At 36.0% G+C, this 23,765-nt stretch overlaps 1 protein-coding gene across 1 annotated transcript; it reads left to right on the plus strand.

The window, feature by feature from the left end:
* The first annotated feature begins 340 nt into the window (after positions 1-340).
* On the plus strand, positions 341-23,171 carry LOC119053615 (cysteine-rich secretory protein 3-like). The gene is made up of 8 exons (XM_037151250.2): positions 341-382; positions 8,887-8,957; positions 12,994-13,110; positions 14,601-14,688; positions 16,874-17,022; positions 17,438-17,535; positions 19,844-19,932; positions 21,968-23,171. Exons 2-8 carry the CDS (start codon positions 8,889-8,891, stop codon positions 22,093-22,095), a joined length of 738 nt encoding a protein of 245 aa, XP_037007145.2. The 5' UTR covers positions 341-382; positions 8,887-8,888; the 3' UTR covers positions 22,096-23,171.
* The last annotated feature ends 594 nt before the right edge of the window (positions 23,172-23,765 follow it).

A 23,765-nucleotide genomic window follows, 5' to 3' on the forward strand; every position in this document is an offset into this window, starting at 1 on the left:
GCTTAGCTTTACTTATACAGAAGTAATCCTGGAAGCTTTAATGTTGTAATGAGAGTCCTTAAGAATTATCAAAATACTGATGGGCAAAAATGTGGATACATTATAACAGTGTAGGTGCTCCAAGGAATACAGGTCCGAAATAAATGTCTGAGAATCACAAGATGCTGCCAAAACTTCCGTCAGACGGCCAGCAGTGAAATCTGAGACCACTGTGTGACAAACCCTGTTCCAGACCTGTTGACTTAGATTTACTTGCACAAACAGTATTTGCTAAAGACAGGAAATAGGTGTAATATATTTAGATACCTCTCTAACCTCCTCTTTCCACTTTCCTTCCTCCTACAGATAAAGCCAACACGTATCCTTGCACAGAGAACCAACGGTAAGTGACAGTTCTTTATTTTAAGGTGAATATTGTATTATGTCAATAGATTTATGCCTTGCCAGCGGTAAAATGAGAGTAAACTAATCTATGATTTTCAAAACTCTCTTGGTAATTTTTATTGAGAGTAATGACTTTGTTATTATCTTCTTTTTAATCTAAGAAAGTAACATATAGCTTTAATATCCCAAAAGCACCTAATCAAATTTAACACCTAAATGAATTTTTTATCTTTTATTTTCAAATAAGCAATATAATTCATTACCATGTCTATGACTTTTAGAAACAATTATACTAAAACTTCCTTTAATAGGAAAATTATAAATATGGTTGTAAGTGTGTACATACTTCCAAATATTAATAATTTTACTAATATTCACGTATATCAATTTGTGTTAATATAGACATTATTCAAATGAGGATGAGAAGCTATTGTTAATAGTTTTAAATCTATCAAAATCAAAGTAGAGTACTGACCTTGAGGTAAAAAATATTCTATTAAACATTATCAGTATGAGATACAATTTCACTCATGAAATGTGCTCAACTGAAAAAAAAAAGAGGGAGACTTTTTAAAGTGTTCCAATAAAAAGTGTTCCAATAAAAGGTCAATCTACTTAAGCAGCTAACTTTGTATAAATAATTTAAAGGAAGCAATTTCCAGATAGAGCTTTTCCTAATAATAAGTGATTCTGGAGAGACAGGTACTAAAAGACCACAGAGCTACCTAAGGACAATCTGTATGGAGTTATTTACTTCATAGAGAAAAGATTTTACTTTCAAAATATTTTATGAATGCCTTTCCCCTCTGTGACTGAATGCTAGGCAGGGAGCTTAGGGACGATTTACACTGTTGCCAGAGAAGTTCTGGAGTTGCCTCTTTTCACTAGTTTAAACCAAAACCAACCTCTGCCTGGGTGACGAACCCTCTGAAGGAGAATCAGAGGAAATTCAACTGATGACATGCTTCAAGCCCAGAGTTACTTCTTCTAAGGGCGTGTTGTGAGGTCAGTGGGGGCCATTGATCTGGGCTTAGACTTGAAGAAGTAAATCAGGAGGAAGTGTTAGAACTCTCAAGCAGAACATAAAGCCCATAGTGCTAAGAATTCCAGTGATGTTTGGTAAATTCAGGCAAAGGGGAGATAATTCATCCTTGAAAAGGAAAATATAAGTTGCTCTTCAGGAACTGTCAAGGTAGGTATTATCACTTAGAAATGATAACGGATTTTCTACACAATAAAACCTAGAAATTTTGCAAACTTTGTTTAGTTCTGGCCTGGTTTCTATCCCACCGAGAAGTGGTGAAATGAAAGAAAGTAATCAGAATGAAGATTAAATATTACACCAAGAGTTTGAAATTGCTGCTTCAGATGCTTTCCTGTACTGTGAGTTGTATTTCAATGTATCTCTACCTGCAATGCACACATCACACACACACGTCAATGCTTTTAATGGCCTGCTATCTGCTCTGTACTGTTTAAATGATTTCTGTCCTTTCCTGCCAGTTTTGAGGGCTATGAGGTCAAACTGGATTTATCCCTCAGCTCTTCTGTTTGCAAGTTTATGGCATTGAATTATTAAATCTCTGATCCGGGTACAGCCTATTTGTAAACTTGGGTATTGAGTAACAGCATCTAATGCCTAGATTGTTACGAGTTTTGAATGAGCCCAAACAGAATGTCATTGTTCCGTGTGACTCACTTAGGCAAAGCAGGTGGCCCTGAAAAAGTTGTATGTAAACGTTTATCTATTTATAAATTGACTCCCTCTACAGTCACCTTTATACGTGATGCTTAAGAAGGATCTGATTTTATTTTTCTCCATATAGTGAGCTAATTTTTCTAACACTATATGCAAGATAACCTGCTCTTTCTATTAAATGGATCTTTATACTACCTTTTTGGTCTGTCTCTTCAATTTTCTGTTCACCTCCCTTAGTCCATTTGTCTGTTCCTACAATAATATCAAATTTTTGTCAACATAAGTTTAAAGTCTATCTTAATAACTAAATATAAAAAATACCCAAATTAATTCTTCTTATAAATGGTTTACTCAATTATTCATATGCCAATCAGAATTTTTATTGGAATTTTAAGAATTGTCATATTAGTTTAATTCAAATTGAAAAATAACAATGGCAGTGACATCAATCATTTTTTCTTGTTCCCAATATTAAGTGCAAGGCACCTAGTTTCTCAAGTAACTACAGTATTTGTTGTAGATATTTAATATAATGCCATTACCAAATTAATGATCTCCTCTATTTTCCTGTGTTCTTTTTTTAGCTATAACTAGGGATTGAATTTAGTAAAATACTTTTGCCACATGATTTTTTCAGTCTATTCATGTGATAATTAGACCAATGCCCTTTTTCATTTTGAAATAATCTCACAGTCCTGATACAAATTGTACTTGATCATGATATTTTAAGTGTATTTTTGAAATTGGTGTGTCGATATTTTGTGAGAATTTTTGCATGTCATTTGTGAAATGAGCCTATATATTATGTACTATTATCCTCATCTGTTTGTCGAACCAATGCCAGAATCATTTCCATTCACTGCTACTCCTCAGGTTACTTTTTGAGGAGAAACAGGCTTGGGAGGAAGCAGTCACACTATTTTATACTCATGTAACCCTAGGCGGTAGCAATGTAGGGTAGTCCACATGTCATTATTTTCTCTAGTTCTGGACACTTGCTGGAGGTTTTTATGCTTTTATGATGCTATCCTGCAGAGAATTTCACAATAAGGGGGAAACAGTGATTGTTATGAGGTAAAAGCAAGATTGTTACTGAAACTACATGATCAGTTCAGGATGCATCCTGTCCCAGGATGCAACACCTTCTTCCACTCCATACTCAACACACACATGCATCTCCCCATCCATGCCTACTAGACGTCCTGAGAGACTTAATTCTCCCCTGCTTTCCTCGCTCTTTTTGATACTTTCTTGGAAGCTATGCTTTCCTTTTGTTTCTCTCATTCCTTCAGAGTCTGTGTTAGGGTGGTAACCAGAAACCTGCCTGTATTGACATTCTGACTGCAATTGAAAGCTAAAAGCTCACTTTTTAAATGGACCATTTTATGAATTCTCCTCTTAAGAACTAAGCAAATTCTCCCTAGTTTATCATTTCAACTTCCTTATATCTAGAAAATGGACTTTTAAGGCAAGTTGGTATACCGTTTGTAAATACATAGTTTTTAATCAGTTAAGAAGCAGTGATAGGTCATTACTTTCTTTTTCATGTGAGTCTTCCAAATATTGTGGCCCTATCATCAGTGTGAGGAAGGAACAGTGTACTGCAGTTTAACTGTATCTTTTACATTTATGCTTCAGAAAGGCACAGCTTGCTTTCTGCTGTCTGTAACTGGGTAGCAATAAACCATCGACACTTGGAACTGTACATCTTTGAAATCTTTGGATCTGGCTTTTCTCTAATCCCACTTAAGAGAAATTACTAATCTCTTTGAAAAAGGAAAATTACAAATGGCAGAGTGGGAAACTGTATAAAAGGAGAGACTTGATGACTAGCATGTGGCAAACTAAGTCTTTTAAGGGAAATGATTTTAAAAGAATCTAAAGTTTGTCCCCAAGTAATAAGCAGAGGAAATGTGTAGCTACACATATTTGGAATTTGTCTACATGCAAGTAGATGACAGGGAGAAGCAGTTATTAACCCAATGTTTTCCAATGCTCTCTGTGGGACTAGACTCAATGAAAGTAAAATAAACAGTATTCTATCAGTATCTGGCAAAGGAGGGTGTTGGAGCTAAATGGTTTGGTCTTCCAGCTGGTGCTAGATCTTAATCGTATTTGCCTCACCCCTAATGCTTACTTCCTGAGGCCTGTGTTATGTAGATCTTCCCCATCCTTTTCCAAAAGCATCATAATTGGTCAGGGAAAAACCAAAAAAAAAAAAAAATGGCCTCCACCTTTGCACACATGGGAAAGGCCAAATACTTCCCACTCTAGGTGCTTGAATGATGGTTTCCCTTAATGGTATGCTAAGGCTCTGAGGATGGACAGGGATCATATCTTGTTCAGGCAATCATGTTCAGCAATATCTAGCACGCTATCCCAGACATAGTGTGTAAAACTTGATGGATGTCTGTTACAGAAAAGAACAACATCTGACTGTCATTAACTTGAAAAAAAAAAGGAGAATCTGTTTTCCTCTGTCGCTCTCAAATTCCACAGGAGGCCCGCATGTGGCCATAGCCAGAGAGATGGGCGTGCACAAGGACATCGGCCTAACAGAGTCCTCTGGGGACTTTGAAGGCTTCTGCATCTCCCACTGCTGAGCAAGCGCTGTTTAGCCAAAAGGCATTTAAAAGAACGCGATGATGGTATTCTGCCTTTTCTAAACACTCAGTCTTGCTATGGGAAAACATCTAATGTACATGAAGAAATTGAGAGAAATTAGATCCTGAGCATAATCAAAAAAAGTTCACTGGCTCAGCTTTATTTTTTTTTCATATTTTCATTTATTTTTAGAGAGGGGGGGAGGAGGGGTAAAGAGAGGAGAGAAACATGGATTGGTTGCTTCTCATACCAGCAACCCAGGAATGTGTCCTGACGGGGAATCAAACCAATGACCCTTTGTTTTGTGGGATGACACCCAACCAACTGAGCCACACCAGTCAGGTCTGGGTGGGCTTTAAATCCTCCACAGGGATAACTTCTGTGTGTTTGGAGTTAGCCTGTGAGTTTCTTTGTAGAGAGAGACTTTGAAATGTTCTTAAAGGAAGTGGCTAGAATCCAGGTTCGAGGATTAACATGATCAAAGTCATAAAAAGCATATGATCAGAGGAAAGGACAATGAAAGCATAAATCGGGAACCTATCCTGATTAAAGTAATAGAATAAAGATTATCTAATGAATGATGTCACAGGTTGGGTTTCCTAGGTAATGTTCAGAAATATGAGATGCAAGAAGTGTATTAAGGAATCGACTTGGGATTAATTCCCTGGGAGGGGAGTGGAAGGAAGCAAGATTGAACAAAAAAAATCAAGCTGTGATGTCTAATTGTAGGTTTAATGTGTAGTCTAATTGTAGGTTTCAGCCAATCAACTACTTCAGAGTGTTTCTTAAACTGAGATGTTTCAGCACTGCCTGTAGTCGGAGTGAAGGGCAAGGCCTTTACTATACCCCATGTCTGGCAGGCAGAGGATGAGGGTGCCCTGGGAAGAGAGCATGGTGTTGGACCACATGGCTGTCTATGCCAGATGCTGTTCCTGAGATTTATGCAGGCAACACTGCCAGCTAAGGGAGCAAGCATCCCAAATGATAATAAAAATAGTAATGTTAATGTTAGGACTTGCATGTACATGGTGATTTTTAATGCTTTCAAATTCTTTAATATTATCTATATTTTTAAACCTCACAAAAACTCTATGAGGCGATTCTATGTCCATGTATTTTCACTTGACAAATGAAGATTGTCAACTTCACATGCTTAAAGGTGAGCCAGGTAAAAGAGCACCAATGACACAATAGCAACAACCCAGGCTTCTTAACACTTGCTTTGTTCTCTTCATCATGATACATGTGCCAAAGTTCGAGTTTGCTTAATAGGGAGCCAGGTATCTCTGAGAAATAAAGTGGCTCTTTTTAACATTCAATTAATGTTTGCTATACAGAAATAAGTTCATTATTCTTTCTGTGTTCTTCTTTTGTGTCTTCAAATTTTCATTTTTCTTCTCTTCCTCTGTTCTACCTCAAAGCTACAATATACACAAAAATAAAACTTTTCTTATTGTCATGAGTGAAATTTTAATTGTATAGAAGAGCTTTAATTTACAAAAACACTATAGAAACACCTACACAATTTGTATTAATTATAGAACCCTTAGAGGAATATGTTATCAATTTTTAAATTTTTGTTTCAACACTTTCCCTTCCCTTTCTAGTTAATTCAATGGACATAATAGCTTTATTAAAATGCCAACAAAGTCCTTCATTAGTTCAGCAAGGTAACACAAATAAAAATTACCATAATGGGTTATGCTTTTGATTCAAAATAGATGTCCTAGGAAAATATTATTTGAGCTCTCAAAGTCTTAGGAATTGTATTTTATAGCTGAAGGTCAAGATTTGACTTAATAGCTAGTATTTTTAATTTTTTTCTAATTTTCTCAAACATGTTGAGCAATCTGCCAGGTATTTAACAGCTGCCAAAAGATTTACAGTAATGTATGACTATTTTTAAGGCTGAATACTCACTTTTTGAAACCTCATGCCCCCAATTTACTACAATTAAATGGGAAATGAATACTGAGGTTAAAGAACTCTTGGATTCTCTCTCAGCTACACACCAACTAGCAATGAGGCTGACAGGAGGTCACTTAACACCTCCAGGGCTCTGCTCTCCCCCCACTTGAGCAGCACGATGCCCCCACCCTGTTAGCTGCACCAGGCGTCCATGAAGTAACTAAGACAATTGGTCTGGAAAAGCCAGAGGCACTCTTTCAAAAGTTAACAATCGTTTTGGAATAAAGGTCTTTCCTTTTTGTCATTACTATAATGTAGACTCATTATAGAAAATGAAAAAAAAAGAGAATGTCTTATTTATCACATGAAGATAAACTCATTCTCTTGTATTTCTGTTTAATCTTGCTTGTTCTTTGCCTGGCTTTTTGTCTGAGTATTAGTTTTCCAGGAGAAGGGGATGAGGTCCTATTTCTGCTACTGTCCTTTAGAAGAATCATAATGTACTTATTTCCAGATCTATCTAGATCATCAGTACCCCTATGAAATTATTTTTTTCTGTTACCTTATCTTAAAATTGGCCCCAAACCCCTATGCCACAGAGGTTTTGTCATATACCCACGAGGGAAGCATAGCAGCCTTGAGATATGGATGCCGGGTGGTAGTCGGCGGTGCCCTTCATCTCGCTGCCTTGCTCACACATGCGCACTGGAATGCAGACCTGTTTCTCGATTTCAAACTGTTACATGCTACGGACCTTCTAACACTCTTGAAAAGTAACACATCCCTCAGATGTTAAATATGAGAATGTATATGAGTCTGCGTGGGCTGCCATGACAAATGACCACAGACTGGGCAATTTGAACAACAAATATTTATTTTCTCACAGGCCTAGAGGGTAGAAGTCTGAGACCAAGTTGCTAGAGTGGTCCGTTTCTGCTGAGATTTTTCTCACAGCCTTGGCACATGGCCTCTTCTCTGTGTGTGCTGAGGAGAGAGAGACAGAGAGAGAGAGAGACAGAGAGAGGCAGCATTCCCTGGTGTCTCCAGTCCTATCAGATCAGGGCTCATCTTCACATGCTCATTTAAACTTAAGTATCTTTTAAGGGCCAAAATATACATACAGCCTCACAGGAGGTTAGGACTTCAACCTATCAATTTTGGAGGGCACCAACTTTTATTTATAACAGGAGAATAAGGATATTCTTTATACTATTTGGTGGGGTTTTTTTTTAAACTTAATTTTGAAACATAGGCATTTCCTTCTTACAAAACCACCATAAACATAACTTTATGTCTAATATATGCTAATAAGAGGATGTAGTCTAATTTAATTAGACATTTTATCCCCCTGTAATTAAACGTGTAATTGTTTTACCAAAAATATTTACCATAAATATTTACCATAAATATTTATAAATATTTACCATATTTATAAAATATGAAAGTGTTAAAAAATATATGGCTAAACTTTTCCTAGTATATGTTATTTCCTCAGGATTCTAAAATGTTGAGTAAGTGAAACAAAAATTGTGAGCATATGGAGGGTATTAATACAGATTGGATTGGTAAGGTCATGAAGTGGTTTTCTGGTTTAAGATCCAAAAGGAAAGCATTACCTTTTTGGAAATTTGAGGCAATGTAATTTTAAAAAAATGGTTGGAGTGGAAATGAATGACACATGGACAGAGCTATGGAGAGTGGTTGAAAGGTTTTTGTTGTTGTTGTTTATTTAAATCGCTACTTCTTAGTGAATTTACCTAGGGTTCTAGGAATGGCTCATATATGAGGCAGAAGAAATGGTCCATGCTAACTGGTAGATTGAAGAGATGTTAAGGAGGGGATATTTATAAAGATAAGCAAGGAAGTTAAGGAAGCCAGCAAGGACTAGTGCAGTAGTATCCCTGTCAAAACAGTTGACAGCTATTTTTACTCCTAGACAATGGACAGTGTGAAGAAACCATGCCTAGAACATGAAAAAGTTGCTGTGTAGACAGAACTGTGGAAATAGGGTGGAATTGGATAGTGTACCTTAAGTATTTACAGGTGTACTACTTCCAGAGCTTCCGTCTAGTATATATATCTGTTTGTTCTTCATCATCCCAGCTTGAAAAGCTTGCTTCTGGGCCTGAATCCATTAGAATTCCACTGGCACCCTGTGGCAAATCTGCTCTTGTTATGTTACTAATGAATTTGGGATAACTGATGTTACATTGTTTCTTTTTTCTCCTCTCATGTTCTTCAGAAGTCCTTGCACTAAAATATCAATGCAGGTCTTTGTTTTGTTTCCCCAGCGATGGCGCTATTCCCAGCGTTGCTGTTTCTGGCTGCTGTGTTGCTTCCATTTTCTCCTGCAAATGGACGGGTATGATCGACATTGACAATATTTTCAGAACAAGTCAAGCAACCTTGGAGGACAGCAAGCTACTAGATCAATTTTCAAAAGTAAAAAGAGCTAGAGTTTCTAGAATATCACAAAGTACAGTAGTACCTAAGCACGTGAAGGTATTGAACACTGAAATATGGATAGTCAGAATTGGGATATGTGTAAACATAGTGCATAGCAGACTTCAAAGACTTAGTTTAAAAAGAGAGGTAAATTTTTTTCTTAATAATTTTAATATGGATTGCATGATGAGAGCTATATTTTAATATGCTTTAAATATAGTATATATTTAAATCTAAAATACACACAAATTTAAGTACATAAAATAGTCATAGGTACATTTAAATACATAATATATTTACATAAGTGTATGTGGATATACATATATTTTAAATATAAATATGTTTGTGTATGCATTTAGGTATATTTATTAAACATAAGTGCATTTATAAATTTATTTATATAAGTATAAATATATTTAGATACATATATTATATATTTAAATATATTATAAATATAATTTCATTTGTTTGTTTTTTATAAAGTCACCAAAAAATACAAATGACATGTGATGTTTTAATTATTTTTCTGGTAACACCACTGGTCTGTGAATTTAAAAGCTAAGAAAACTCTTCGTATCCCAAGATCTTGTCTAATTTGCTGTTATTTAACCCATTTCAATGTGACCCCCCACTGAAAATTAACAATTTGTTTATCTAATTTCAAATTAAGAAAGGTTCTTCACATATGTCACCACATTTAATTTGTATAGTTACTGTGTGAGAATAGTTACACATTTTGTTAATTTAAAAGAAGAAAATTTACTAGGGATATCAAGCCTTTGGATATTTTCATACTTTTTACAATGAACTCGTGTGAGATAAGATGCTCTAGTTGTTTCTAGTCTGCTGCTTCACCTTAATGACCCCAAGAGCAGCAACAGGGTTTCTCTTCAACTGCCGGGCAGGCTTTTCTGACCAGAAAACCTCGGAACCTGAGGAGCTTTGGACCTTGCTCTCTGTCCCCACACCCTTCCTCGGCTTTGGGTGCATAAGATTCGCTAAGACCCTTCAGACCAGAGAATTACGACACTGGATCAAACCTCATTTGGCCTTCAGAATTGAAGTCATTTTTAATCAAATTTTCAATCTAAAGACAATCATTCACCACTAAGGGCTTCATTTAAGTAGTTGTCTTCCCAATTTCATTCCTAAAGAATTTCTTTCAAGGCCATTTCTGGTTCCCTGTTATCTTTCTCATCCATCTCCTGATTTTCATTTATAAAATTATTAAAAATGGAGATATAATTAGATCTTTGGCATAATTAAGTATTTGCTGGTGCTCTACATTCCTTGTGCCTGGTGTGGTTTTCTGGGCCCCCCTCAATGTGCCCTCTTCTGTGCCCTAGAAAACACCACTCAGCTCTGGAACCCCCAGTCCAGACCACTTTTTGTGAAGTGTCTGCCACTGATGAGAATAAGTCTACCTAACACATGATCTGCTTGGGAAGGAAAGGTGGCCGATCTCTCAGAGGAAAAGGGCCAGGACCCTGTTCCTCAATGGGCTTTTATTGGGTTCAATTTGCACAGGAATACAGGTAAAACTCATCAATCAATGTCAGACAGTAATGATCAAACAATAGATAACATTCAAAGAACTATGAGGGCTTATTCTGAGATAGGGTCAGTTAGCTAACGGGCTATAAAACTTTGGAAAACAAACTCATTTTCTGCCTGGACCCTAATCAGAAAACTGAGGACGTTCTTAGCAAAGTAGTTTTCACAGGATTTTATGCATTCTTTCTTAGGCCTGATTGCCCCAGGGAACCTGCCCTTTCCAGCACAGAGCTGCACCCACCTCCAGCATTGTTTCAGGCTTAAGTCAGGCAGGGGAAGTAAGGCAGCCAAGAGATTAGGAGTCCTCATTCTATTTCAGACAGAATGAGAACTCAGGCTATGTCAAAGCCATGGGGCAAGGGTCCATCACCCCTTTTTTTCTATAGCCCCCCGAGTTCTTCCCTGAGGGCCCCTTTGTGACCTGTCTTAGGTCTTCCCTCTCCTGGGGAATCTTACTTGTCCTTGGCTAACCAGTCATCTGCCCTGGGCCAAGCAGGGTCGAGTAAAAGGGAACAGAAGCAGCATCCCTGCGTGGGAGATAAGCTTTGTCTCCTTAGTGGTTTATAGTCCCAAAATCTCTTTACTCAGCCTCAGCCATAGGCATTACAGCTTCTGAAACCTGGCAGGGCAGTTCCCAACAGTGAAGCCTTGCCTGAACCCAATGAAGAAACACTAATCCCTTCTTTTTCAACATCTCGTAGACCCTGCTGATTATTTTATTTGTCATGTGGTATTATACTCATGTATGCCATATTGTCTTTCCAATATAAATTCTTTAAGTATAAACAGATACCACATTTTATTCATCCATTTTCTTCTCAACACTCTTCATATTTCTCATCACCTAATAAAAACTTCATTAATACATATTTTAAAAGAAACAAAAATATGTCTATCTTCTTCAGTAGAATTTTTACCTGCAAAAGAAGTTGGGATAAGAAGCAAAAAAAATAATTACTTTTCCTTTCTCAAGGGACAAATTTTGATATGTTTTGAAATGAAACTATTTTAAGGAGGTTTTTGAGGATGAATAGGACATACAAAGAGATGTTATTATGTGCTGTGATCAGCCACTGCTAATATTTCACATGTGCAGCCTTTCCAATTTAGGAATAAGTAGCTGGGAATGCTTTGGATCTGTGGATACACTGGTACACTGACATTCATTCTTGGTCTCCGTGTTTAGGAACATACCAGCAGGTGGGAGAAATGGACACATTAGTAGATAGTGGCAATAGAATATGGTCAGACCTATGTTCTCAGTATTTGGAGAGGTTTGCAAAAACTCAGTACTGTGGGAGGGGAGAAGAACTTACTCCAGAGGCCCTTTTTAGACTTTTAACTTCAAATCTTGCTCATGCTCTTATAATATCACATTCTTGTGTAAATTTACGTCATCAAATTGTGTCAAGCTTATGGAACAATCACACACCTTACTCTACTTCTAGGCTTAGACACACCCAACACCCCACAAAGATACACCAAAAATATAAGCATGCAATTTACTACCTTAACTATATTTCTATTACTAAAATTAACAGTCAGCAATAATCTATTGATTGGCTGGCCTTTTCCCTCCAATTGCCTTGGAGATGTGTTTAATATGATAAAACTGTCTTTTGAATAATTCCATAAAATCTGCTATATAATAGGTAGAATCATTTACTAGAATATTCAATGCAGTTGGACGGGGCCTACACATTTTTCTTTAAATACAGATACCATGTTGGGTCAAAGTCTCCCTTAAAGTCTACATGAGTCACCTGTCTCTCTTAGCACTCCTTAGCTGTAGCTTGATTGTGAATGACAATGCCTTAACAGGTCCCATCTTAAAACATTATTATTAATTCTCGCTCATGTGTCTATAAACATCACATGAAGACATCTTTTAATACTAGCAAGTGGTATTTGTGGCCTCAGAGGTGTTTTTCATTGTCGTGACATGAACTACATCCACACTCAAAATTTGACACTGCTTCTTTCCTATTTAAAAAAGTTATAGCTTTGATTCAGACTCATTGGCAATGCATAACAATTAATATTGGTTTGAACAGAACACTTTTTTTTTATCTTCACCTGAGGACATACCTTTCAATTTTAGAGAGAGGGGAAAATGTGGAGAGAGGGCAGGAGAGAAACATCACTGGAAGAGAGAAATATTGATCCGTTGCCTCTCACACACCCCTACCAGGACCTAACCACAACCCATACATGTGCCCTGACCAGGAATTGAACCGGCAACTTTGCAGTTTGTGGGACAACTTCCATCCAACTATGGCACACCAGCCAGGGCTAAATTGAATACCTTAGAAATAATCTTTGTTTTCTTGAATTAACTTATTCACTCAGTTGCAATTTTTTAAACTTTAAAAAATAATTCTGATTTGTTTTTTCTTTAGGGTCCAAATTTTGATGCTTTGTCTACCACCCATGAAAAAGTCCAAAATGGGATTGTAAATAAACACAATGACCTCAGGAGAGCAGTCACTCCACCTGCCAGCAACATGCTGAAGATGGTAAGAGGTGGTCACAAAAGGAAAGTGGCTTGTGGAGCTGAGATGAGCACAGACTCCTAGTAAATAAGATAGCTGAGGACATTTGTGACAGGAAGTTCTGTCTTTGTTATTTTATTAAAGGTTTGTTATTGACAATGCATAATACCTTTTTTCATTCCACATGCTATTTTTGCTTATAAATTGTGTATCATACTACCATTACATGTTCACTAGAAAAATACAGTCTGGAAGAATTGATTCGCTATCATGTCCATTTCAGAGTTTCCCATCTTTTGAGTGAAATATCTCTTCCCAGAAAAAAACACATATGTAGAGTGTACTATATATAACATGTAATCATCTATTTCTATATTAATATATATAATTTGCATATAATTTTAGGGTACTTATAGAGTCATGCAGCTCATTCTTAAATCTTCCCCTAATGTTCATGTGTGCCTTCTGACCTTGATAAATTGACTTTTAGACACTTTTACCACGCATTTTCTGTTCATTTTGATTCAAAACAATTTTCTAATAAGTTCTCTGACTGTAGGCAGCTCTCTATCCAGTCTTTCTCTGAACAGTGAGTTGACCTACGTGTGATTACTAACATCGTCCTTATTATTAATGCCCACTCCACACAGGTTTCACCTTACACCCTCAACCTTTCCTCTAAGACATGTTTTCAGCTGGGGAAATTCAACTCTTGCTGATTTGAAGCTTGAAGGAACCCTCTTTAAGGAAGAGTACAGAACTATCTTACCACTGCAAATTTTTTTTTAAAATGACCATGCCTATTCTGTGGTCCCCTAGCATAACCTTAGAAGAACCTATGCAAGTGAGAGATGCAAAACTTAAGCTTAATTAGCTCCATGAGACAAGGAAGAAATTCTTAATTGTACTTTATAATGGTTAAATAACTAGTCCACTTTACAGAACTATTTCAGTTGTAGAGGAAGAATTAAAACCAAGTCTTTTGATGTCCAATAAGGGAACATTATGTTTTTCTGATCACTATCGCTCTTAATCTAGAATCAGGAAGGCCTTTTATCTTTAGGATCAATGTAATTCAGGGTAAATAATAGATAGTTCTGGGCCCATTACTAAAAACCACATCTCCCAAATGTATCCCATTGATGGGTCGAGGGAAGGAACTAGGAATGAAGTAGGCCATTTTAGTATTATAGGAGAAATAATCTCAATAGATCTACATGTTTATTGATATTAAGTTAAGAACCTCTGCCAAAAGTCTGTAGGAATGCCTGCCATGCTATCAGATATAAATTATTAACTACCTTAGGTTTTATAGTTGCTTAGGGTAGCCATACTATCTAATTTCTTTAAGAAACAGAAAAAGGCACATCAAAAAATATCTTGGACTATAAGGATATGCACGTACAGAAAAATTTACAATGATGTGAATCAACTACCCATCTCATTACAAAGCTTATGTTCCTTTGTGGTTTGAGTCGTTAAGTGCCGATCTTTTTCTCCCTCTTTCTTTTTAGAAATGGGACAGCACGGCAGCCTCAAATGCCCAAAGGTGGGCAAACCAGTGCATTTACAAACACAGTAGCGCAGGGAATCGAGTAATTGGTATGTACACTGATACATTTTTATTGAGTAGATAAACAAGTGAAATAAGGGGCCATGTGTTTTGATGTTGCATCACAAAATCTTGTGAATAAATGTTGCTTCAGATGCTGCATTTTTCAAGTTGAAGTATCTCTCTGAGAGAAAACTCCAGAGAAGCACCACTCTGTGCTTATGCTTTTATCTTTTACAAAATCTGTCTCACACAATGTCACATTCATACCTCTTAACCATCTGTTAACAGGAAAGAAAATTATTTTCCTGTTAACCACTGTTAGCAGGAAAATAATTCCTAAGAAGTGTCATATCTGGAAAATTTAGAATTAGAATTTCATACATCTAATCCACTGTCAATGTCATATTACAGAGTTTTTTTAAGTATTTATTTTTGAATTTATAAAATATGTTGCATTTTATCACACCGTTTCTGAATTTTACTCAAAACGATTTAGCATTAACATCTTTTTTTTTTTCCTTCTGGCTTTTTAAAAATTTTTATTTTAGTTGTTGTTCGAGTACGGTTTTCTGTCTTTTACTCCTATCCCAGCCCACCTCCCCAGTCCTCCCCACCTCCCTCTCATTTCCACCCCTCTTAGTTTTTGTCCATATGTCTTTTATACTTGCTCCTATAAACCCTTCCCCTTTTCCCCTGCAATTCCCCGCCTCTCTGGTCACTGCCAGCCTGTTCTCTATTTCAGTATCTTTGGTTATATTTTGCATGTTTGTTTGTTTTGTTGTTTTTAGGTTCCTGTTAAAGGTGAGATCATATATATATATAATTTTTTTTACCTACTGGCTTATTTCACATAGCATAATGCTTTCCAGTTCCCTCCATATTGTTGCAAAGGGTAGGAGCTCCTTCTTTCTTTCTGTTGCATAGAATTCCATTGTGTAAATGTACCATAGTTTTTTGATCCACTCGTTTACTGATGGGCACCTAGGTTGCTTCCAACACTTAGCTATTATAAATTGTGCTGCTATGAATGTTGGGGTGCATAGGTTCTCTTGGACTGATCTTTTAAATTTTTGATGACAATGAGTCAAGTCTTTTGTATGTTCTGGATGCCTCTTACCATGCATGCAGTACTATATTAGACTCAAAATAGCCTTAGAGACAATGACCTCTACATAAAGGGACCTAAAAACAATTATATACCATATGTATGAGCAAGTAAACAAAATATTCACTTAAATTATTAAATGACACATATAGAGAAGTCCAATTTGAAAGTAGTAAATAACTCACCTGTTTTGAGAATAGAATTGCCATTATTTGTATTTTTGATACAATAATTCAATGAAATTATGAAGAGGTATGACTATATTCAGTAGAAGATTGAAACAAATGGTTTTTAAGATTCCAGTCTACTGTTAGCATCTCAGCTCATTTCTTTTCCTCTTACAAGAGCTATTTGAGAGTTTACTTACTTTCAAGATTTACAAAATTCATTAAAATATTTCTGGGCTGCAGAGCATTTTTATCCTAATTCTTTGAGGAGAAGTTGGCCTGTGCCATTCTGATTTGATGATGAAGGGGAGACCCATAAACTTCGAAAATATTGTCCCTCCCACTTTCACATGTTTCGTGCTTAGGGCTCTAAGACTAAGATTTTTTTCAAAATGTACAAAAAACAACTCTTAACATTTATTAAAGTTGCTATCAATGATAAGTTTCTGGTAAGTGTGGTTTAGGGTAGGAGAAATGTTATGACTTGCTTTCCACTTCCAGCAAGCCAACAGTGTGCAGCTGAGAGCACATGACTGACATTCATGAAGAATTTACTATGTGAATGAATGTTTCTAGGGGAGTAGATGTTAAAGAAGGAGGACTTCATCCATTCACAATCTGCACATTGAGACCAGCATCAGTGTATTGGGTACATATGGCTTCTATTCAGCTTATAGCTGATAAGGAACTCTTTGTGCATTGATCAGCAGTTAGCAATAACTATGAACACTGTGTCTGAAGAACAGTGATTCTAATAGCATAGATAGATAGATAGATAGATAGATAGATAGATAGATAGATAGATACATAGATCTTATAGATCTATGTATCTATCATCTATCTATCTATCTATCTATCTATCTATCTATCTATCTATCTATCTCTCTATCATCTATCCAGGCATATATATACCATTGCATGCTTTTTTGCTTACCTCAGGAATGATCTGTTTCTTCTTAGGTGAAAAGAAATGTGGTGAGAATCTCTTTATGTCAAGTAGCCCTACTTTATGGTCCCATGTAATCCAAAGTTGGTTCGATGAGAAAAATGATTTTATCTACGGTGTAGGGCCAAAACGTCCCAATGCAGTGATCGGGCATTATACCCAGGTAAGGAAAACAAGTGAAAAAAAGCTGCTGTAAATGCCCTGAAAAGAAAGCCTCTCCAAATTTTGACTGATTCCAATATGGAATCTGGGGGAAGATCTGAAATAGGTAAAGGACAGTCCTCCCATTTTGTGGGTATTTCAGCTGTGAGCTGTCACTTGTCAAAAGCCTGCAGGCTCTTGGTAGGGAAACATACTCCATATTTTTTGAGTAGTCTAAATGGATAATGTAGTTAACATACATGAAATGAACTGTTTGAAAGATTTTTAACTCAATTCAATAATTTAAATGTTTCCATAAGTTATATGTAATCATAATATATCAGTAACATTTTTCCTTTCTCATTTCCTATTATTCTTTTTTTTTTTGATGTTTCCTTCTCTAATATACGCTCGTATCTTCACTTATGGGCATGTAGGTTGTTTGGTACTCATCTTTCCTTGTTGGATGTGGAGTTGCCTATTGTCCCAATCAAACAAGACTAAAATACTATTTTGTCTGCCAATATTGTTCTGCGTAAGTATATGCTTTCAAATTTGCTGTCGAAGGTGCTATAGGCAACTTAATATTTTAAGTTTATTATGCATTAGACAACCCAGACTGAAAAAGCATATTTCCATGAAGGAAAGAGATTAAACTTTAGAAAGCTTTTCTAAATTTGAGACACAACCAACTTCTCAGAAAGAAGACCAACTTCTCAGTTTGAAGTGTAATATCTGAAGCCTTCTCCCTCGTGATTAAAATTATTTGTCTTCCCACTCAGTTGCTTTCCTGATGCCCAGGGTTCCATGGATATATGTTATACGTGGTTGTCTAGATTTAGTACTGTCAGTCTTTATTAATCTACATTCTAGAAAATGAAAGCTTGATGGTCCAAGGATCAAGGTGAGGTAACAAACAGTACTCAAATATTCTTTGTACACAAATGTTCTTACTGTTAGTTATCTAAAATACCTGTAGTATACCATTAAGAACTGATGACATCTTGGGCTTCAAAAGGTTTTCAGAAAGTTCCTAATATATTTCAAATTATCAAGAAAAGGTAATATCTTAAGTCTTTATTTTTTAGAATTTAACACAAAATCTCTGAAGGAAACATCCAATAAAATCTTGATTTATAGCAAGAAATATAGCCCTACCTACCTACCTTTCAAATATATTTGACTTATCCACAAAAAATTCTATGAGTATAGTGAAGATATATTTATAATATACAGGTTACGTTCAATGTTTCAAACTCCTTGCTGCTGGAGGGAGAGTTTTCCCCCCAACCAAGCTTCCTACATGATTTATTTAATTTTTTAAAAGATTTTATTTATTTATCTTTAGAGGGGACGGGAAGGAGAGAGGGAGAGAAATATCAATGTATGGTTACCTCTCATATGTCCCTTGCTGGGAACTGGCCTGCAACCCAGGCATGTGCCCTGACCAGGAATCGAACCATGGTTGTTTGGTTTGCAGACCCATGCTCAATCCACTGAGCTACACCAGCCAGGGCATCTACATGATTTATTTGAAAACTATAGATCAGCCAGGTGAAGTTGGGCTCCAGTTTGAGAAGTATGACCTTCAAAGTCATTTTCCTCCAAGCACCAGTTAGGGTTTGATAGAAAGAATTGAAATGCCCTAAGAGAATACACCCAAGCCCACCATCTGGCTGTGAGAGGAGAGGCAACTAGAACAAGTTATCTGGTAAAAGCTGAAATGAATAACAAGAAAAGTAAGAGTGAAAGAACTTGTAAAATATTTTATATATATATATTTCACAAAAGCTCACATACCTTCATAGCTATAGTTTGTGCAAGAAGACTGAAATTCAGATGCATTGCCATAGGTCTTTGAACCACTGGGTCCAAATGAAACTTTGACTCTGTTGTATTTTCAACTAATAACAGCCAATTGGTTAATAATGATCAATGAAGCACAGGCTGGTTATTGTAAGACCACTTGACCCTGGAGGTTAGTGGTAATGAAACCTTCCTTTCTAACATTCCCATTTTTAGTAAACATAGAAACCTCACATACAAAACCTCTAGACATTCCAAATCCTTCCTACCATATCCACTTCTCACAAAATACCTGAAAATGTCACCGGCCTGCATCTAGAGGCCAAAAATTATCTTGAAGCATTACTTTTTCCAGTTCATTGTATAGAACTTATCGATAACTTGAGTTTCCTTTTAAAATATAAAATTACATAGAATATTAAATATTTTCCATAATGCAACCTTCTGCCCCCCAAGAGATTCTAGTATCTCTCACAGGGATGTTCACTCACTCTTTTGGTGTCTTTGTGTCATACTGGAAGAAGAGTTGTTTTGGGCCACACATTAAATACATTGTGACACATAATCATGAAAAAATATATCTCATAATGTTTTAAGTAAATTGACCATTTTGTGTTGGGCTGCATTCATAGCCACTCTGGGCCACGTGTGGCTCTCAGGCTGTGGGTAGGACATCCCTGCAGAGGATGTGCTTCACCTGTAGTCAGCACCTTCGGAAGCATGGCCTTAGCAAGGTGACCAAGTCTACTGGTAGATGAAGAGTGTTGCCACAGTAAAATATACTCTCAAAACTTTAGACCCCATTTACTCCATTTCAGTTGCTCAGATGTGAGATTATGGTCAAGGGAGTATTGGTGTGAATTACTCTTTTACTTTGCATGACTGTCTAAGTATGCATTGGGAATATTCATTTTTCAGGTGGCATGATTAAAACATTGAGTAAATATTCAAATATATGTGATGGATGCTACCCTTGGAGCATAAAGTGAACTAAAAATTTTAAAGAAGTGTTTGATGTGTTATATTTCATATTTCAGTGGTAATATTATCAGCAGACAGTATACTCCTTACCTACAAGGAACACCCTGTGCCAGCTGCCCTAATCACTGTGACAATGGACTGTGCAGTAAGTTTGAAGTCACTAATTTACTAGTGTAATTAAATGACCTGATATTTCTTTTGAAAAGTTAGGAAATCTTCTGAAAGGAGCCAACTTGAGCAATGCCTTTATGCACAAGACAACAGTAGCATTACTCAACAGTGGGTGTTTAAGCAAAAATCTTATATCAGTTAGTACATATATGCATTATTTGCAATGAAAGCCCATTGCCATAGGTAACCTAAAGGAGCATCTACCATCTAGGTGTATCTGTGACTATGTCAAACCCATTTCATATTGGCATATATGACGATGTTTCTGTGAACATAATTTATTGTAGTTAAATATGAATTTTCTTTTTATCAAAGTTAATGTTATTATAGAAAAGGTTGCATTTTAAAAAGATACTAGGTACAAATATAAAGGTGTGAGGCCACAGATATAGCTCAGTCTGGACAGGCACACCAAATATAATCCTTTATATGCCAATGAGTTCATCATAGTACATTCTTCATTTTTCTCATAGTATAGTTAGAATCATCAAGTTTAATTGAATAATAATTTGCACTCTTGTTTGGTATAACTTTTATGTACTTTTAAAATTTCTACCAAACCTGCATATGGTATTATTAGCTAACAGAAGCTTCAAAGCTATTTTAACACAAAGGAGTAAAATTAATGTCAAATATCTGCTTCCCAGTGTTGTTATGAATTAATGTACAAAGAGTTGGTATTTTTGTTTAGTTGGGATGTATTATTAGAATTATTATGAACAATACAATTGACCCATTAAGTAGAATTTTTACTTCTCAAATGCATTCATCTAGTCAATTGTAGCATTCTTTCTGAGTGAAATATGTAGCCATAATTCAGAATATTGATGATATAAAATCTATAAATTAACTAAAGAAGAAAATACTTATGCCTCTGTGGAATACTATTTGTTAATTTTGGAATTTTTTCCTATTAGTAATAAGTAGCCAGTTGAAGGATTTTAGACAGAAGAGTGATAAGATCAAAAATGTGTTTTATAAAAAGTTCCTGGCAGTGTGAAGAAAACATTGGATAGAAACCAGTTGAGATACTGTTGAGACACATGGATTCAAAATCAGATGGATATTTTTACTGTATTAAGGTGAAGTAAATGAAGATAAATGGACAGTTTATGAAAGACAGAGAAAGTAGAATAGCCAGTATTTGTTATCTAAGCTTTTTAAGCTCAGATAAAAGTAGAGGGGGGGTGAGTTTACGTTGATTCCTAGTTCCTGGTTTGAATTGTTTAGTGGTGGGGAATGCCATTTCTTTGAGACTGGGTGAATCAAGCTGGGAGCTGGGGAGAGACACCAAAGAAATGCCAAGCTTGTAGGCAGTGTGATTAGTCTAGTTTGAAATTTGTTGAGGTTTTGGCCATTGAGTGACACCCAGGTGGAAATGTCCAATAATAATATTAAAGCTTCTTTCTGTTTTACTTTTTACATTTACTTCTTCTTATAACAACTCCTTACTCCTGAAAGAAAGGCTTGATGGCATTAGAATCTGGTGACAAGAGCGCCCAACGTAACTTTCTGCAATGACAGAAACATTCAATTTCTGACTGTCCTGCAAAGTATCCCCTAAACACATTGGCTATTGAACACTTGAAATGTAACTAGTATATATCACTGAGGACCTGAAATTTCAAAGCAAATGAATTAATTTAAATTTAAATTTTTTAAAAAAGCAACACATGGCTATTGGCTATACTTTTGGTTGGTGCAGTTTTAGAGAGATTCATTTATGGTAAATTCATTTTATCCTTTTTTATGAGGGAGGAAAATTGGTCAATTATTTTAGAAACATTTGGGAAAGCTCAAATTTAGAAAGAAATGATGCCTTAATCAGTGAATTTAACTAAGGGGACTTATGTGTCCCTCAAGATATGAAACAGCCATCAGAGAGAAATGAATGATGCCAATTTTTTTGCTCTATTCCCCCCTCCTCCCTGACATGGGATTTAGTGTTTGTGTTACTGCTGTGGAGGATAATGATAATGAAGTTACTAATTTTCTGTTTTTTATTCCAGCCAATACTTGCAAGTATGAAGATGCTTTTAGTAACTGTAAAAATTTGAAGAACCAAGTGGGTTGTGGAAATAAACTCACCAAGGGTAATTGCAAGGCTTCCTGCAATTGTCCAGGCAAAATTTATTAAAAACAAATGCCCAATACAGATGGAACATGGCTAAGTGGAGGAGAGCTACATCTACTTACACTTGACATTTATTAGCTAGGAAATCATAGACATGTTAGCTATAAATTTGATTTTAAATAATAATGTCTTTTTTTCTGCATTTGTTCTTAACATCCCAAAATGTGTTCACATACAGGGTCTTTAATTCCTCATCTGCCATTTACCCTTCTCACTCATCTAGCTTCCATCCTTGTAACTAAATTAAAATTTTTCTTTCTAAGGTAACCCCCACCTTCATTTTGCCAAAAATCAACCTTTGTTTTGCCAAAATTCTTCATATGCATAAATAGAAGACCACACATTCCTATTTACACCTCTCCTCTTAGACAAACCTTCCTTAAAGAAGAATTTAATATAATACACACAAATACTCTTTCCTCCAGGAGATAGAACTTAATCCCCTCCCTGTTGATTCTGGACTGAGCTCAGTGACTCATTTTCAAAGAGTGAATTGTGGAAAGGGGACAACATAACTACACAGAGAAATCTGGCAAATGTTATCTTAACCAAGTGATCGAAGTTAGCATCTATTGGAATAAGTCACGTGAACTCATGTACCCATTCACATGAGGCAATTAGGAAGTCATTTCACTGCTGGGGTAATCTTTCTAAAAGCTTATAACCCAAGAGTTATCGTGACATAAAATATTAGGCAGACTTAAACTGAGGGACGTTCTACAAAATACCTCTAACCTGGAATCCTCTAAACTGTTGAAACCATGAACAACAAGGAAATTTGGAGAAACCATGATAGACCAGAAGAGACGAAGCAAATATGAGGACCAAAGACAATGTAGTATTTTGGATTGGATTCTGGAACAGAAAAATAGTCATGAATGGAAAAACTGCTGAAATCTGAATAGACTCTGTAGTGTTTTTAATAGCAATATTGATTTCTTAGTCTTTACAACTGTATTAGGGTATGTAAGATGCTAACATTATGGGAAACTCAAGCCTGATGTGGTGTATGTAGAAACCATCTGTACTATCTCAACAACACTTCTGAGTCAGAAAGATTCCAAAATAAAACATGCATTAAAAGCAGAAAATCTATTTTTCTTGGCTCCATGACACTTCATACTTGTTCTCTAGATTATCTGGTTATACTTTTTCAGACTCCTCTGTCCCCCTAAGTTTGAATTTTGCTACTTCATTGCTAAATGTTTGATTTTGTATTTTGAAGAACTCTCAGATAATACCAATGATTGAGACTGTCAAATCAAACGCACACACTTATCCAGTGTCGAGCTCCCTAATCATTTCAAAGATATCAGTCACAAAGTAAAGGCAAAACGAGGAAAGGTCCAAGGCTGCCATTGCAACCCCCAGATGTTGTTTTTTTCTTTTTTCTTTTTTTCAGCACATTTCTTAACCTCTAAAATGATAGATTTCCTAATTAATCTAATTTCAAAACCTTCGCATAGACCTCTTAAGTACAGAGGATGATATTTGTATTCAAACTGATAGGCAAGAGGCTAAATCATCTTTTCTATACTTTCCTATCCAATCTCCATTCAACCCACCCCACCCTCCATTAAATCTTATGCTCCAAATTCAACGATCTTATTATATTCTCTCAAGAGCCTCAAGATTATTCTCAGTTGAGGGCTTTTGTATTTGCTATTGGCTCT

The sequence above is a fragment of the Artibeus jamaicensis genome, unplaced genomic scaffold (genome assembly GCF_021234435.1).
Source record: "Artibeus jamaicensis isolate MK-2021 breed Jamaican fruit bat unplaced genomic scaffold, CSHL_Jam_final contig_484, whole genome shotgun sequence".
In the NCBI taxonomy this organism is placed as follows: Eukaryota; Metazoa; Chordata; class Mammalia; order Chiroptera; family Phyllostomidae; genus Artibeus; species Artibeus jamaicensis.